At 52.9% G+C, this 17,461-nt stretch overlaps 1 protein-coding gene across 3 annotated transcripts in view; it reads right to left on the reverse strand.

The window, feature by feature from the left end:
* ACOT7 (acyl-CoA thioesterase 7) overlaps nt 1–17,461 on the reverse strand; it is a 126,978-nt gene that overhangs the window by 17,657 nt on the left and 91,860 nt on the right. For all 3 annotated transcript variants that reach the window (XM_032758739.2, XM_058444179.1, XM_058444178.1), the window contains exon 7: nt 13,298–13,414. In XM_032758739.2, coding sequence (XP_032614630.1) covers nt 13,298–13,414 — 117 coding nt within the window. The remainder of the gene's footprint in view (nt 1–13,297; nt 13,415–17,461) is intronic.

Genomic DNA, 17,461 nt, shown 5'->3' on the forward strand with positions numbered 1-17,461 from the left:
ACGACAGTCCATCCTGGCAGAAGCTTCCTGACCCAGAGTTGCTCTTCTGCCCCCGCCACCCTCCCTGGCATGGGCTCCGTCCTCCTACCTGGCCTCAACATAATCCCTTAATCTCAGGGAGCTCAGCTCTTCCCTATAGGCAGGCATGAGACACCCTGCCTGGGGGATAGCTACGGGATGGAAGGACTCGAGCCAAGAGCTGACCTGGGGCCCCGGGAAGGTGTCACCATCGATGTCACTGGCCACTGGGCTGCAGAAACCCCCGGGGACTTCCGGGGCAAGTGCTGCCCTGCGGTCAGAATGCCCTCCCAGGCGGCCCAGTGTGGTCTCTATTCTGGGCTAGGCTCAAGGAAATCCCTGCCCGACTCTGGCTGCTGGAACTTGCTCCCCAGGAAATATAACTGGCTTCGGGGACCTTTTAACGTGGCCTCTGGAACCCCCAGTGTCCTAGCTCCACCGAGACCAGCCTCACAAGGCAGGTTTAGAGACCCAGAGCGAGAAAGCGGCCAGGTGGTGGCTGTTGGAGGGCGGTTAGCAGGCCAGAGGCAAGAGCGGTTATTCCATGTTAAAAAGTATCAGAACAATCTATGCTACATTCAACTTCATACTTACAGGGAGCGCTTCGTGCCAGTGCTGGGAGAGGAGGAAGGAGCTGTGTGGTCAGCGCCAGCAGGCGTTACGTGAGCTGTAAGGTACAGAGTCCCATGCAAAGCGCCTGCAGTCACAAGACGCACCCCAGGAGGAGGGCAGGCCATGGGCCAGGCCCCAGCTAAGGAGCTAGAAGATTCAACGGGTCAGACCTGAGGGTCTCCCAGCATCTCTGCCTCCTTCCTCACGTGCCCAGCCCACATCCCTCACCAACAATCGTGTATAACACTTGGGAGTCACAGGCCAAAAAGCAAGAACAAGCCCATGAGCAGAAACCAACAAGAACTTCCCTGCGGCCACAGTGTCACACATGGGGGCCACCCATGACCACACGTGGTGCCTGGAGGAGGGCAGGTTCCAGGGGTCTTTGAACACTGGCTCTTAGTTTTGAGGAGCAACAGAAAACGTGTTTTTGTTTTTGAGACGGAGTCTCACTCTATTGCCCAGGCTGGAGTGCAGTGGCGCCATCACGGCTCACTGCAACCTCTGTCTCCCAGGTTTAAGCGACTGTCATGCCTGTCACTTAAATAGCTGGGATTATAGGCGTGCACCACTATGCACGGCTGATTTTTGTATCTTTTGTAGAGATGAGGTTTTGTCTTGTTGACCAGGCTGGTCTAGAACTCCTGGCCTCAAGTGATCCATCTGCCTCAGCCTCCCAAATTGCTGGGATTATAATTAGGTGTGAGCCACTCCACCCAGGCTCCAAAAACATGCTCTTGGTGTTGCCCATGAAGGCCCCCCTTGGCCACCACTGCCATGGCCAGATCCTGGCTGCTCATGGCTTAATTGCTGTGTTAGAAATCTGAAGAAACTCCTAACAGCAATCAACAGTGACTTTAAACAACTAAGTAGGTTGATTATAAAAGCATTAGATGTAACAACAAAAAGAAGAGAATGCTGTCTGGGAGAGCCTCTTGTGGTCCATAATACAATTAACACTTCATAAATGTCAGGAAAATTTTCAATTACAACCAAAATCTGAGACTTTTCACCTTTCAGAGAGCAACATCATTATTCTAAACAAGACACAGGCTACAAGGTTGGCTAGCAGGATAAAGTACGATACTCTAAAACTGGAAACCTAACTGGATATAGTGGCACACGCCTGTGGTCCCAGCTACTCGGGAGGCTCAGGCGGGAGCATCGTTTGAGCCCAGGAGGTCGAGGTTGCAGTCAGCTGAGATCGCACCACTGCACTCTAGCCTGGGTGACAGAGCAAGACCCTGTCTCAGAAAAAAAGAAAAAAACTGGAAACCTGATGTGGTCACTGGCTGGGACTTAATTTGAAACCTAGGGTTGACAGACGAATCACAAGTCCCAGTCACCAAGAGAGAGCCCAGAGTTTCCAGGGGCCCTGGCTTAGGGTATCCCATCTCCTAGACCCTGGGCTCAGAAGGCACATCTCACATATGACACCAAAGTCTCACAGGCAGCCTCTGGGAAGGGACTGTCCCAGGGGACCTCGGGGGGACCAGCTCCCACCCCCAGGGCTCTGTTCCTGCTCTAGCCCTTCCTGAAGAATTCCAGCTACAGACCAGGTGCAGTGGCTCATACCTGAAAGCCCAGCACTCTGGGAGGCCAAGGCGGGCTCATCACTTGAGGTCAGGAGTTTGAGACCAGCCTGACCAACATGGTGAAACCCTGTCTCTATTAAAAATACAAAATTAGCCAGGCATGGTGGCACATGCCTGTAATCCCAGCTACTTGGGAGGCTGAGGCAACAGAATTGCCCGAACCCGGGAGGCGGAGGTTGCAGTGAGCTGAGATCATGCCATTGCACTCCAGCCTGGGCGACAAGAGTGAAACTCCATCTCGAAAAAAAAAAAAAAAAAGAACTCCAGCATTCCAGCTACAGGCACTTTGTCAACCCCAGGATGGCAGCTGAGGCGCACACCAATTCCTTCTCTCCGCCTCCTCCAGGTCACACGGAGGCCCCCCTGCAGCATTGAGGCCTCCCTGGGGACAGAGGTCCATCCAGGTGGGGTTGGGGTGATAAGCAACTGGCCTCAGCCTCTACAAGGGCCCCTAGCCTGCCCCCTGCTTTCCACACCCCACCAGAGTGGCCTTCTGTGAGCTCCCTGAAGCTCCTGGCCCCCGTGGCCTCTCCCTAGAAAAGCCCTCCTCCCACCCCCATCTGGTTCATCTTCTGTACCTCGGCTCAAGCATCCCTTCTCCAGGGAGCTGCCCAGGATGGCTCAGCCCCCTCGACCACACCCGCTCTAGAACTGTCCTCCGCTCCTGCAGAGCCAACGACCCCATTTGCATTGGCACACTTGTTGGCTTGTCTATTTCACTGTTGTCTGTCTCCATCTAGCCTGGAAGTCCCACGAGGGCAGAGCTGGGCCCAGGGGGCCCAAAGCAGGTATCCAGTTGACAGGTTGGACCCCTCTGGGGACCCACGAGGGCTGGGGTGTGGGTCACATGTGGACACCAGGCCACCACAGACTCAAGCTGGCCAGAGCCCCATTGGAGCCCCAGGTTTGCATCCTCCTGAAGTGGATGCTGAGCAGCCCAGGATCAGGAGTGCCCAGGAGCATGGCCAGCAGCCCCTTCCAAGCCCTGCTGGCCGGTACTTCCTTCCAGTCTCAACTTCAGTACCACTCCTGGGAGCAGCCTGCCGTGGAGCCCCACACCTGTCCACCTCCCTGCCTCCCTGCAAAAGGGTGGAGAGCCTGGGGGCAGTCACGTGCTGGCCGTCACCTGCCCACGGGGCAGCCCAGACTGGCTCCGCCCTTCCTGCCACTTCCTCCACGGTGCAGCCATGTGCTGTCATTCCTCCCACTGGGTCAGAGCCTGGACCATCCAGGCTGCTGGCCAAATCACGACCATGCCCACAGGTCCCTCCACCAAACGTGGAGGCGGGTGAGGCTGGTCATGCATCACAGAGCTGAAGACAGCGTGTCCAGGTGGCTCTCGGGGGCACTGAACCTGACAGGAAAGGCAGAGGCAGGGCCCGACAAGCACTGCCTGCAGACCTGGCGTGTCACACGGAGGTCAGGATGCTTCAGGATCTCCCAGCAATGAGGGGAGCTCAGGCCTCCTTCCCACAAAGTCTGCCTTGATTCAGCCCTCCCCCCAGGCATGAGAAGGGCAGGAAGGGGGGTCCACACCTGCCTTGTATACCAGTAGTGTCTGTCCATATCCTGTGGTGAAGCTGGCACTAGGCACAGTTGGGACATTGCGGGGCCCATCCAAGGAAGGGGAGAGAAACCCAAATCCACTTCCACGCACCTGTCTCAGAAACCACCAAAGCAAACACAACCCCAAGCAGTGCCAGTCCCTGCCATAACAAGGCAGCCAAGACTCGGAGGGCTCTGTGGGGGCAAAAAGACCTCTTGGTCCTGACAATCAGCCCACGAGCAGAGGCACTGCCTTGGGATGGCTCCACCACGTCACCCGTCCAAATTCACCTGCAGTCAAGGTAGCTGCGGTTTATTTAAAAGATGGGTGGGATCAGCTTGAAGTGAAAAATGGATTAACCAAGAACAGCATCTTCCACTGAGCGGGGGATCAGTGCCCACTTAGGACAGGTGTGGGTGCTTGTTTAGTTCTGGGGAAGGCGGCCAGAAGGGGAGCACCTGGTCCTCTCTGAGCCTCTGTAGCAGGAACAGCAGCCAGGGCCCTGATGAAGCCAGACATTCATGACAAAGTGTCTCATCAGGAAAGGCAGGGCTCTTTGAGGCCCTGGAGCAAATACCTGTCAAGGCCAGTCTCTGGAGGCTACGAAGCCATGCAGGAGGAGCCCTGAGTTCCACGGCTTTGGAGTCAGATGGGCCTGGGTTTAAATCCAGGCTTGGCCACTGAGCAGGGACAAGCCAGGAGACTGCACTGTGCCTCAGTTTCCTCATCTGCAAATGCTTTCCCCATGCACCCAGCTTCAGAGAATGCAGGGGAGCAGCAGACCCAGCCACGACCCACTCACAGTGGCTCTCCTTCATCAGGGGCTCCCCAGGCCACCTGGGCATTTTGGGGGTAACTTCCTCCACATTTTTAAAGGAGACACAGTCAACCCATGTGGTTCTATCCTTGCTCTGAGGCCATACTGATGTCAACTGCCTGCATTCATTATGTCACATGACATAGGCCCAGGACAGTAATTTGGGGTGGGGTCTGAGCGTGCCCCAGGGGCACCGCTGGAGAGACTTGCAGGGGGTAAAAGGAATCATACCACAAAGTAACAAGAAGCTAATTTTTTGTATTTTTAGTAGAGACGGGGTTTCACCGTGTTAGCCAGGATGGTCTCGATCTCCTGACCTCGTGATCTGCCCGCCTCGGCCTCCCAAAGTGCTGGGATTACAGGCGTGAGCCACCGCGCCCGGCTTAACGATGCATTTTCAAGCTGCCTGAGAGCCAGGAGTTCCGGCACAAGTGCACGGGGACCAGCTGCAGTCACTCCGCAGTCCAGGGCAGGCCTCAAAGGTGGCTGTAGCCGCGTGTGATCAATGAGGGTTGAGCTTCATCACTCACACTCCAGGCCCTGACGGGGCGGATGCCAGGTGGTGTTCAGGCCAGGTCGTTGGGGACACCAAAGCATGGGCTCAGAGCTCTGGTCCCAGAGACCAACTGCTGGGCCTGCCTTCCCAGCCCCCCCACCTGGAACCAGCTCCATGGCCGTGAACAGCTTCCTTAACCCCTCGGAATTGCAGCTTCCAAATGGGAAAAACAAACAGATAGTGACAGTCCCTGTCTCACTGGGCTGTGTGAGAAGTAAATGGTATGAAGCACGTAGCACAATGCCTGGCATCAAGTGTGTCATATTAGGTACAGTTAAATATATCGGTGCCTGTAGTGGGCTGAATTGTGAATTACAGCCGCTTTCTGTTGTTAAGTAATTGTTGAGCCTGCCTGGAGTGGCACAGCCCGTGAGCGCTGGCAGGTACCCCAGCCTGACTCCCCCAGCAGACGGGCGTCTCTCCAGGGGCAGCAGCAGCCAGATTTCAGCAGTATGCCAGGGATTTGGAAAAGAAAACAAAACAAAAAAAAAAATAGCTGTTAGCAAGACTGAGAGGTTGCCAAGTGTTTCAGAGTTTAGGAAAAGCTCAGCATTTACGCTCCAAAAAGAGCTGTGGCCGTTAACTTTCGTAAGAAAAGCCTGGAAACAGTGAACTGACTTCGTATTTCTTACATAACACACCCCAAGGCCTTTTCTAGAAGACTCCTCATTTTTCACCCTAATAGTGGAGATTGTTTCTCCCCAACAAAATGTCAACTTTAGGTTTTCTCACCAAGTGCTTCCAAAACTATTACACTGAAGGTAACGATATAACTTTTTCATACCAGCTATCTCTGGGCATTTTAATGTCTCAACTGAAAAAAAAAAAAAAATCCCACAGCAAGTGACCCCACAGCTCCCATTAGGGGCTCTACTGCTTGCCTGGGGGGCGGAGGCTCTCCCGCTCTGGGGGTGTTAGCGGGCTCCACGTGCCTTTCCCTATGCTGGTCTCCCAGGTACGGGCTCCGGCCTGTCGTGGCCCTCGCGTTGTAGCACCAACTCCGTTGCTGGCCTGGGAACTCCACGCGCCTTTGCTGGGTGGGCACTTCCCATTTCCCACGAGATCCAGTCGCACGGATGAAGCAGTCCTTCCTTCACCCCAACTGCCTGGTGAGAGTTTAACTTGCCACACACCTGCTAAGGACCCTGTAGGTGCTTGGCTGGGCTAGTCGGCGCAAAGGTGTAAGGGGACAGCTATGACAAGTGGCAGCCTGTCCTAGCAGACCTGAAGTGCCTCAGCTGGAGGGGCTCGAGCTGAATGTGGCATGTCACGGGCAGCCATGGAGGCTGTGAGCAGAGGAACAGCAGGTCCCTGGCGTCAAAAGGCTGTGACAATGGAGGTGGTACTGGGTTGGGCTGGTGAGGGGTGAGGGTAACAGAGGTGGCCCTCTGTGGTCTAGGCAAGTGTGGGGCATCCTGGAAGAGTCTGGTTCGTAAATGCCAAATTTGCAGCCAACACAGCTGGGCCCACAGCAGGGTGGCAGTGGCCTCTGTGGCCGCTGGTGAGGTCTCTTCCAGCCATGACAAGTGCCCCAGGTTCGTAAGTTCCTTCTAGGCACACGCCCTTCATGGCTGAAACTCAAAGTTATCTTCTGAACCCCTGGGCCAATGTCTGGATGAAGCAAAGCTGTCCATGTAACTTCCTGACAGACACCCCACCCAAGCGAGGGCAAGCCACAGCCACGGGGCCTGGCACTTGGCCAATATCGCACAAAAGATCACTCTCCCAAGGAGGCAGTTTTATTGGAGGTTGAAGGAGAGAAAGCAAAGCACTTCTTGCCTTAAATCTGGAGAAGCCACCCCAGAGGTCCAGCGTCTCCATTCCACATTCCCACTGTTTTCCGATTATTTTATTTTTTTTGAGACGGAGTCTCGCTCTGTCGCCCAGGCTGGAGTGCAGTGATGCGATCTCGGCTCACTGCAACATCTGCCTCTCAGGGTCAAGTGATTCTCCTACCTCAGCCCCCCAAGTAGCTGGGATTACAGGCGCCTGCCCCCACACCCGGCTAATTTTTGTATTTTTAGTAGAGACGGGGTTTCACCATGTTGGCCGGGCTGGTCTTGAACTCCTGACCTCAGGTGATCAGACTGCCTCGGCCTCCCAAAGTGCTGGGATTACAGGCATGAGCCACTGTGCCCAGCCTGTTTTTGTTTTTTAAATTGAGACGAGGTCTCACTCTGTCACCAGGCTGAGTGCAGCAGCACAATCACGGCTCACACTGCAGCCTCTGCCTCCTGGACTCATGTGATCCTCCTCCCTTAGCCTCCTGAGTAGCCCAGATAATTTTTAAATTTTTGTAGAGATGGGGGTCTCACCATGTTGCCCAGGCTGGTCTCAAACACCAGGGCTCAAGTGATCTTCCCGCCTCAGCCTCACAAAGTGTTGGAATTACAAGCGTGAGCCACTGTGACCAGCCTGTTTTTTGTTTTGTTTTGTTTTGTTTTTAAAGAGACAGGGGTCTCACTGTGTTGCCTAGGCTGATCTTGAACTCCTGGCTTAAGCAATCCTCCTACTTCAGCATCCTAAGTAGCCAAAACTACAGGCTTGAGCCATTGTGCCCAGGCCCAGCTATTTTTCTAATAAAATATGCTGAAATGGGCAAATCAGAAAACCACCTTCCACCTGCTAAGGCAGAATAATGTGCTCCCAAAAGATGACCACACCCGAATCCATGGAACCTGTGACCTCATGTGGTAAAGGGGACTCTGCAGACATTGACTAAGTGACAGCCCTGGAGATGGGAAGATTGTTCTGGGGTACCCGGGTGGGCCTGATAGAATCACAGGGGTCCTATGAGAGGGAGGCAGGAGTGTCAGCATGAGAGGGGGAATGGGATGATGTTAGGAGAGGCTGGAGGATGGCCGGGACCATGAGCCGAGGAATGTGGGTGGCCTCAGAAGCTGGGAAGGGCGAGACATGGATTCTTCCCTCCAGCCTCCTGGTAGGATGCAGCCTGCAGACCTGCCTTAGACTTCTGACCTCCAAAATCACAGGAGAGTGAGTGCAGGCTATTTTAAGCTACTGTGTATGGAAATGTTATAGCAGCCCCAGGAAACTCACGGAGGCCACATGACTGGCAACGGGTCTCAACTCCTGGGCTTTTCCCCACTGTGGCAGATCAGCCTATGGGAGGCAAGGGGTTTCCTCCCAGGGGGATCAGTGGCCTCTCGGGGCTGCTCATATGAGGGGCACGGGCTGTGAACGGCTGCCATGGCCCTGCCATGCCCTCGGGCTCCAACCACCTGGATGTGCCCAGTCTACCTGCAGGCACCTTTTCCATAAATGTATGATTTTAAAAGTAATCCTTATGTGGATTAAATTTATACTTGACTTAAGGTTAATTCTAATACAATGCCCCAACACAAAGAACTGCAACCCTCGGTCTATGCAACTATTTCTTGTCATTACAAAAACCGCTGCCTTCTGGGGCTTATGGAGGAGACGTCACATCCGTTCTCACTTCTGACACTGACCCAGACTCCCTGCCATTTAGAGGAAAGGCCCCAGTCCTTCATCAGTAGCCCCTAGGCCTGCTAATTCTAGAGACTCTCATTTGGCTCTAGTGGGGCTGCTCTCTGGAGTCAGGGTCCGGAGCCAGGCCCCTACCCGGCTGTATGACTGCTCTTCTCAAAAGAGGGGGGCCCCTGGGGGCCTGCTGGGGTCACTCTCCCTGCATTCCTCAGAGTGGCCCCTTCTCCAGGCTGACGTCAGTTTCACTGCTGGCTCTCACAAGGGCAGGTCTCACATCCACGGAGACAGAGGCAGCTTGGGGCTGGTGAATCCCAGAGGGGATTTTACCAAGTTCATGATTTTATAAAAGTGGAAGTGAGCTAGTATCTACGCGAGTTGAGCTTTAAGGAGACAAAACATTTCTAGTGGGTCCCCAAATGATACATCTACTCACAACTTCAGAATGCGGCCTTATTGGAATAGAGGTCTTAGCAGGTATAATTAAGCAAAAGGTTTTTTTTTTTTTTTTTTTGAGACGGAGTCTCGCTCTGTCACCCAGGCTGGAGTGCAGTGGCACAATCTTGGCTCACTGCAAGCTCCGCCTCCTGGGTTCACGCCATTCTCCTGCCTCAGCTTCTCCGAGTAGCTGGGACTACAGGCACCCGCCACCATGCCCGGCTAATTTTTTGTATTTTTAGTAGAGACGGGGTTTCACCGTGGTCTCGATCTCCTGACCTCGTGATCCGCCCGCCTCAGCCTCCCAAAGTGCTGGGATTACAAGCGTGAGCCACTGAGCCCGGCCAAGCAAAAGGTCTTGAGATGAGATCACCCCAGATTCTCCAGGTGTGTCCTAAATCCTATGACAAGTGTCCTTATAAGAGACAGAAGAGGAGAGACACACAGAGGAGGAGGCCTTGTGACCACAGAGACAGACAAGAGTGACGCAGCCACAAGCCAAGAAACGTCAAGGAACAGCTGCTGCTCCCAGAAGCTGGAAGAGGCGGGCACAGATCCTCCCCTGAAGACTTCAGAGGGACCTTGGCCCTGCTGACGCCTTGATTTCAGAATTCTGGCCTCTAGAACTGGGGGTGAACAGACGTCTGTTGTTCTGAGCCCACCAGAAAGCAACGCCCATTCTCTACAGTACAAAGCTCTGCCAGGCACCACGTGCAACCCGAGGTGAGGTTTCTGTGCCTCCCAGCAGCTCCCTGGGCTCTTAACACCGACTTGGACAGTCCACAATAATGTGTGCCCCCGCCCAGCAGGGCAGCAGGGTCTGGCCCTTGAGGCCTCCTTCATGGTATGGTCGAAGTGAGAGGCAGGCCCCAGCAGAGTCCATGAGAAAGTCACACCAGAACCATGAGGCCAGCCCCCCGCGGTTTCTCACACACCCACCCAGTGTCACCCAGAACCCAGAGCCGGCAGGGGCCGTGCCTCCCCGCACGGCCTCGCTCTTTTTCCCTACCGAGGGGCAAGCGTGGGAGGCAGTGAGCTGATCTAAGGTGCAGTGTCCCAGGGGCAAGCATGATGACCCTGCTCTGACAACCCTGGCCCCACTCGGCCAGCACAGCGCTCGCCTTCCTGCAAAGGACCTGGCAGGTGTGACAATCCTCTGGAAAACAACACACGAGTGTGACAGCATTCAACGGCCCCCGGATGTGACAGCGTCCAGTGGGCCCCAGAGGATGCTGGCATAGAAACAGGCCAGACTCCATGGCTGCTATTTCAGTTTGGTCCAAATTCCTCTATACACAAAACAAGATGTCAACTAAGAAAACAACAGTCTTTCTGTTCCTGGTAAGGGGCCCAGTGTTTTACCCAGGAGGCCCCGGCCACAGCCGAGATGAGATAGGGGCCTAGGTGGCCCACTGTCAGGCCCTGGGTGTGGCTCAGGACAGCGGGAATCAGGCAAGCCCACCCAGCCTGCCCTCACTGCGTGAAGGAAGCCAATTCCAGTGAATGTCCTGCCAGAAACTGTGGCGTCTGAAAATGAAGTCCCCCCGTCAGCCTTGTGGAAAGCCTTTGGCAAAGCAGCTCCTCGCCCAAGTTGCCCCAGATGTCTTCTAGGTTGCTAAGTTGATTCCTGGAAAAAGCATTCGACCCGGACTGCAGTTCCTGGTTTTCCCTCAAAATTAATGATTCCTATTGACCAAGAACCACAACACACCTCCTAGCACTCTCCCTTAAAAGTTAATTCTGGTTGTACAAGGAGTTGAGGGTGGGGACTTGGTTTTTTTTCTTGTTGTTTTTTTTTTTTTTTTTTTTTTGCGACAGAGTCTTGCTCTGTTGCCCAGGCTGGAGTGCGGTGGTGTAATCTTGGCTCGCTGCAACCTCCAACTCCTGGGTTCAAGCGATTCTCATGCCTCATCCTCCCAAGTAGCTGGGTTTACAGGTGCCTGCCACCAGCCTGGCTAATTTTTGTGTTTTTAGTAGAGACCGGGTTTTACCATGTTGGCCAGGCTGGTCTCAAACTCCTGAGCTCAAATGATCCACCCACTTTGGCCTCCGAAAGTGCTGAGATTACAGGTGTGAGACACTGTGCCTGGCCGAGCTGGGGACTTTGGAGGGGAGGATCCCCCTTGAACGGCATCCTCATTTCTAACAAAGCTTGCCTTTTCATTCTTTGGGTGCTTCGCTGGGCCTTGTGCAGAGAACATCTGATGACTAGGCTGACATTTAGGAAACAGAGTGACCATCTTGGAAAGTCTATTTCTTTTTCTTTTTTTTTTTTTTTTTTTGAGACGGAGTCTCGCTCTGTTGCCCAGCCTGGAGTGCAGTGGCGCGATCTCGGCTCACTGCAAGCTCCGCCTCCCGGGTTCACGCCATTCTCCTGCCTCAGCCTCCCGAGTAGCTGGGACTACAGGCACCCACCACCACGCCCGGCTAATTTTTTTGTATTTTTAGTAGAGACAGGATTTCACCGTGTTAACCAGGATGATCTCGATCTCCTGACCTTGTGATCCGCCTGCCTCGGCCTCCCAAAGTGCTGGGATTACAGGTGTGAGCCACCGCGCCCAGCCAGAAAGTCTATTTCTTTCCTGATGGTTCTCCAAGGACACTCAGGGACAACTGAGCACGGCGAGTCCTATAGAATGCACGTTTCCCACTATGGACTGTGCATCCGTGTTTCACAAGGTCACCCTAATTGTGATTTACCCAGGCAGGAGTCCTAGAAAAAATAGCATGGAATACGATGCCACAGATTCTCCTGCAGGGTCATACACCACCACGCACCACGCAGGCCTGTGGGGGACAAGCTAAAACACACAGGACCCACTTGTTTTGCGTAGATTCTAAAATGACATTGTGGTCTGTGTTTGTGGCAAACATCTATTGGTCAAGAAAAGATTCTGAGTGAGCCGCTGTCTCTACAAAAAACACAAAATACAAAAATTAGCTGGTTGTGGTGGTGCATGCCTGTGGTCCCGGCTACCTCGGAGGCTGAGGTGAGAGGATCGCTTGGGCACGGAAGTGCAAAGCTACAGTGAGCAGGGATTATACCACTGTACTCCAGCCTGGCTGACAGAATAAGATCATGTTGTGGAAAAAAAAAAAAGGATTCTGCAAAGCGGAAGGAAGCAATGCGAGACCTTCCTTCTCCTTACCATAAAGCATCCAAAATCCAGCATGCGCGAGCCTACCCTTCTCTCAGTAATTCCAGCGAGGGAGGCAGCCCTCCACCGTTCCAATCTTAGGTGCTTCTGCCCCAGTCCGGGGTCTCCCATTGCCAGGTGTGTTCTGTGGTAGCAGCTGCCGGAGACAGCACCAAGGCTGGGCTACCCGGGGCCTGGGAGTCTGCCCCTACTCAGGCTCTGGTGGGCAGGAGCTGTGGCAAGGAGAGCCAAGCTTGCACTTCTTCCACTCTCGCTTCCCATGACAAGGGGCTGGTCTCAGCCAACAGCTCCTCCAACGAACCGCTTTAATAAGGTGGTGTCCTCAGAATCGGCACCAGGCCCTGACAATGCTGACACCACCCTCAGCCTGAGAGGCAGTGCTGCCGCAGGGGGTGCACGACCTCATCTCAGCAGACGTCACACTGACAAAAATCACCACGTGTCGGGTGCACTTCACTACACTTCTGCAGAGAGCAGTCACGTAAAACAAGCATGGTGACCTCTGCTCATACAACTGCAGAGGCCTGGCCTCTCAAGCTGGCACACATACCCCAGGGACAGCTGGCACCGTTTCCAGGCAGGGGCCAGGTGGCTGGGGTTGGATTTTTGTGGTGGAGAAAAACCACCCAATGCCAGTGCTGCCCTGGGTGGCGTGGGCAGGGCTGGCCGAGGAGGGGCTCCTGCGGGCTTTTCTGTACTGACCCTGCCACTGCCTAAATCATGAATCATTAATTCCGCTCCCAAAATGAAATGTGCTGCCGTGAGGTTTGGTATCTAGGGTCGTGGCAGCTGTAGGCACAGGACCTTCCCAGAGCTCTGTCTGCGGAGCGTTTTCAGAGGGTGAGTTTAGGCAGGTCTTTAGGAGGATAATGGCCCCGTCATATCTGAGTCAAGGATTTTACCAGATTGACACATCAAGTCAATAAACAGCAAGGACAAAGCAAGAAACCTCAGCTTCCCGTTCCCTGTGGCAGATGGGCACATGCCAAGGCCTACATGACCCTGGGTGTGAACAGAAAACAAACTGGTGCAGGGATCCAAGCAGCCGAGGGCCACTGCCTCCCTCGTCTTTGCCAGAAGAGTGGTTACCTTTTCTGATCTTGTCATGAAAATTAATGGCGTCCACGGAAGCTGTGACGATGTTGGTCTTGCAGTGGCGTGCAGCCACGATCCCGGCGACCTCGTCCATGAGCTTCATGGTCACACCTGTGGAGAAAGAGGCATGTGGCAGATGAGACATGGAGGCAGAGGAGACTATTTCACATCCTGGAAACAAGTTACAACTCAAGCCCTCCCCTCCCACTAGCCACCAGCAGGGGCTGCAGCCAGCAGGGGTGCAGGGTGCTCGGCTGCACGTGCTATGGCTCACACGCTACATAAGGCTTCCTCAGGAGCTTTTGAAAAAAACGACCATGGCTGATATGCCAAGCCACTAACAAAACAGCCCTTTTCCTGTCTTCTACAGATATCTCACCCTGCTGGGCAAGTTTTGTTACAATATCAACTGGGATGGCTGCAATCCTAAAGTCACAGAACAACATGTGCTGGCGAGGATGTGGGGGAAACTGGAACCCTCCTCCACTGCCAGTGGGAGCCAAAGACGGTGCAGGTGCTTTGGAAACAGTTTGAAGGTTCACAAGAGGCTAAACACAGAGGGATCGTATGACCTAGCAATTCCGCTCCTAGGTAGATACCCAGAAGAAATACATGTTCAACAGAAACTTGTACAAAGCTTTCACAGCAGCATGTACGCATAACAGCCAAAAAGTGGAAACAACTCAAAGGTCCACACATGATGAATGGAGAAACAAAATGTGGCCTGTCCATACAACGGAACAACAGATGCTGCACTAGGAATGAAGCTTGAAAACGCTATGCAAAGCAAAAGGAGCCAGACACCAAAGACTATACACTGTATGCTGCCATTGACAGGAAAAGCCCAGAATAGGCAAGTCCATGAGGACGGAGGGTAGATTAGGGGTTCCCTAGGGATAATGGATTAGGGGGATATGGGAATGACCACTAATAGGTACAGGGTCTCTTTTTAGGAGTAATGATAATGTTCTCAAATTGACGGCAATAGTAGTTGCACAACTCTGTGAATATACAAAAAAAAAAATCAACAACTTATACACTTCATTTTTATTTTTTTGAGACAGGGTGTCACTTTGTCACCTAGGCTGGAGTACAGTGATGTGATCTCAGCTCACTGCAGCCTCAACCTCTCCAGGCTCAGGTGATCCTCCTACTTCAGCCTCCAAAGTAGCTGGGATAACAGGCACATGTTACCACACCTGGCTAATATTGTTGTAGATGGGGTCTCGCTATGTTGTTTTTTTTTGTAGATGGGGCCTCGCTGTGTTGTCCAGGCTGGCCTTGAACTCCTGGACTGAAACGATTTGCCCACCTCACCTCCCAAAGTGCTGGGATTACAGTCGTGCTACTGAGCCAGGCCAGTACACTTTAAATAGGTGAAATGTGTGGCATGTGGATCATCTTCAGTACAGCTGTTATATCAAACAAAGACTCACTGAAAGAATACTGGAGAATACTCGGGCTGCAGATGTCTGCTTTTACTCAGTCTCTCTTATTTGATGGACCACCACTGTGCATGTGCTGGTCCCCCACCCCCAGTTCTCATCCCTGGTACAACACATATATTACAATTATTTCAATTTTTAACTTTTTTTTTTTTTTTTGAGACGGAGTTTCGCACTGTTGCTCAGGCTGGAGTGCACTGGTGCGATCTCTGCTCACCGCAAACTCTGCCTTCCGGGTTCAAGCGATTCTCCTGCCTCAGCCTCCCAGGTAGCTGGGACTACAGGCACGTGCCACTATGCCCAGATAATTTTTTGTATTTTTACTAGAGACAGGGTTTCACCATGTTGTCCAGACTGGTCTTGAACTCCTGACCTCATGATCCGCCCACTTTGGCCTCCCAAAAGGCTGAGATTACAGGCATGAGCCACTGCGCCCAGCCATAACTTTTTAATTTATTTTTTATTTTCTTGTAGAGATGGGGTCTTGCTATATTGCCCAGGCTGGTCTCAAACTCCTGAGCTCAAGTGATCCTCCTGCTTCAGCCTCCCAAAGTGCGGGGATTACAGGAGTAAAGTAGGCCACCGCTCCTGACTCTTATTTCACTTAAAAACTTAAAATGTACCTTTTCTTAGGTTGAACTACATGAAATTGCCAATAGTTAATCATGTTTGACTTACAAAAGCAGCAAAGTGATATTAACCAACTTAATACCTATTAGAAATTTTAGAAAGTTATGTACATTCACCCTAGGATGCAGAATGATTTTTTTTTTTTTTTGACATGGAGTCTTGCTCTGTCACCAAGATTGGAGTGCAGCGGCGCAATCTCAGCTCCCTGCAACCTCTGCCTCCCAGGTTCAAGCTATTCTCCTGCCTCCACCTCCTAGTAGCTGGGATTACAGATGCGTACCACCATGCCCAACTAATTTTTGTATTTTTAGTAGAGACGGGGTTTTGCCATGTTGTCCAGGCTGGTCTCAAACTCCTGACCTCAGGTTATCTGCCTACCTGGGCCTCCCAAAGTGCTGGGATTACAGGCGTGAGCCACTGCACCCAGCCAAGGACACAGAATGATTCCTAATAAATCCAGAGAGAGGCAGAAAACCAGACTCCATCCCACAAGCGAAAACCAGACTTGTACAGTCACGTTTAGGGTGGGAATCAAATGCCCATAGCATCCAGCAGGTGAAGCTGCAAAGAGCAGAATTAGTGGGGGCCCCAGGCAGAGGCCAGCCAGGGCCCCCTGCTGCTCAGCTCCTACCTAGTACCCCCCACGGGGACCCCATTCTTCAAGAAACACATCCACTTAATGAGAGGCACACATCAACTAGAGAAAAAGATGAGCAACTGGGAAGATGTGAACACTGATTGGGTATTCGACGATACTAAGGACTTATAAGTGTATTTGGGAGGATGTGATAGCGCTATTGTGGGTGTTCAAGGTAGGAAGTTATCTTTTAGATACAATATCTGGGATCTGCTTCAAAATACCACAGTGGGAAAGAGGTGAGGCAGGAACGGGCAGGTGTTGCCCATTGCTGGTGCTGGGAGATGAATACCCAGGGGCTTGGGATGCTCTACACTCTGCTTTTGTGTATATCTGGGCATTCCCAAAATAAAAAGCTAAAACAGAGACATGGGTGTTATTGATTAAAGCATTATGTTTTTATTACCATGACTTTTCTCACAGGAGCTAAAAGAAGACGCTGCTAAATGAGGTAGCACAGGTGAGGGGAGGAGGGACCAGGTTCACATTCCCTGCACTTTGGCCTGTCCTTTCAAAGACCTGGCGCATCTGTTTGGCTCACCCTGTGCTGGGGGCATCAGCATCCCTGTCTTTCTTTTTCTTTTTGAGAAGGAGTCTCTCTCTGTCACCCAGGCTGGAGTGCAGTGGTGCAACCTCGGCTCACTGCAACCTCTGTCTCCCGGGTTCAAGCGATTCTCCCGTGTCAGCCTCCTGAGTAGCTGGGATTACAGGAGTCCGTCACCATGCCCAGCTAATTTTTGTATTTTTAGTGGAATCGGGGTTTCGCCATGTTGGCCAGGCTGGTCTCAAACTCTTGACCTCAAGTGACCCACCTGCCTCAGTCTCTCAAAGTGCTGGGATTACAGGTGTGAGCTACTGCGCCCAGCTGCATCTCCGTTTTTCAATCAGCATCCCCATTTTCAAATGAACAACGGAGGCCCTAAGTCACACGGAGGTCCAATTCTAAAGAAAGAGTGCAGGTGAAATACTGGGACAACAGCTGTTTGGCAGGGGAAAGAATCCTAGGCACCGTATTTTCTCCCCCAGGCAAATAAGATGCCGCTCCGGGTGCCAGGCAGGGCAGGGCACCTCTGGGCTTCAGGCGGCTTGGCTCTCACAGTTCTGCAAGGTGGTTTTACGTTATTATTGGAAATAGAAGGTGCAGCTTGGCTAAGCCACCACGAGGCTCTCCCGGTCTCTCCCCCATGGCAAGGGGCCTCCATAAAGGCCCAGCAAGCCCAGGTCTCACAGGGTAGAGGACGGTCAGGCCAGGTCCCTAGTCCAGGACGGCCAGGAAGTGAAAATACAAAACAGAATAGGATCATCCCTGTGTCAATATCGAGGGCTTCCTTGGAGGGGGCAGCCTCAGCTTCTGAATTAACCACACCCACCTGTGAGTGTGCCCCCCTACCACAGTGTGGTTCAGGATGAGAGTCTGGAATGAGGCCTGGTGTGAATCCCCCTGCC

This window comes from Hylobates moloch, unplaced genomic scaffold, assembly GCF_009828535.3.
Source record: "Hylobates moloch isolate HMO894 unplaced genomic scaffold, HMol_V3 SCAFFOLD_9, whole genome shotgun sequence".
Lineage (NCBI taxonomy): Eukaryota > Metazoa > Chordata > Mammalia > Primates > Hylobatidae > Hylobates > Hylobates moloch.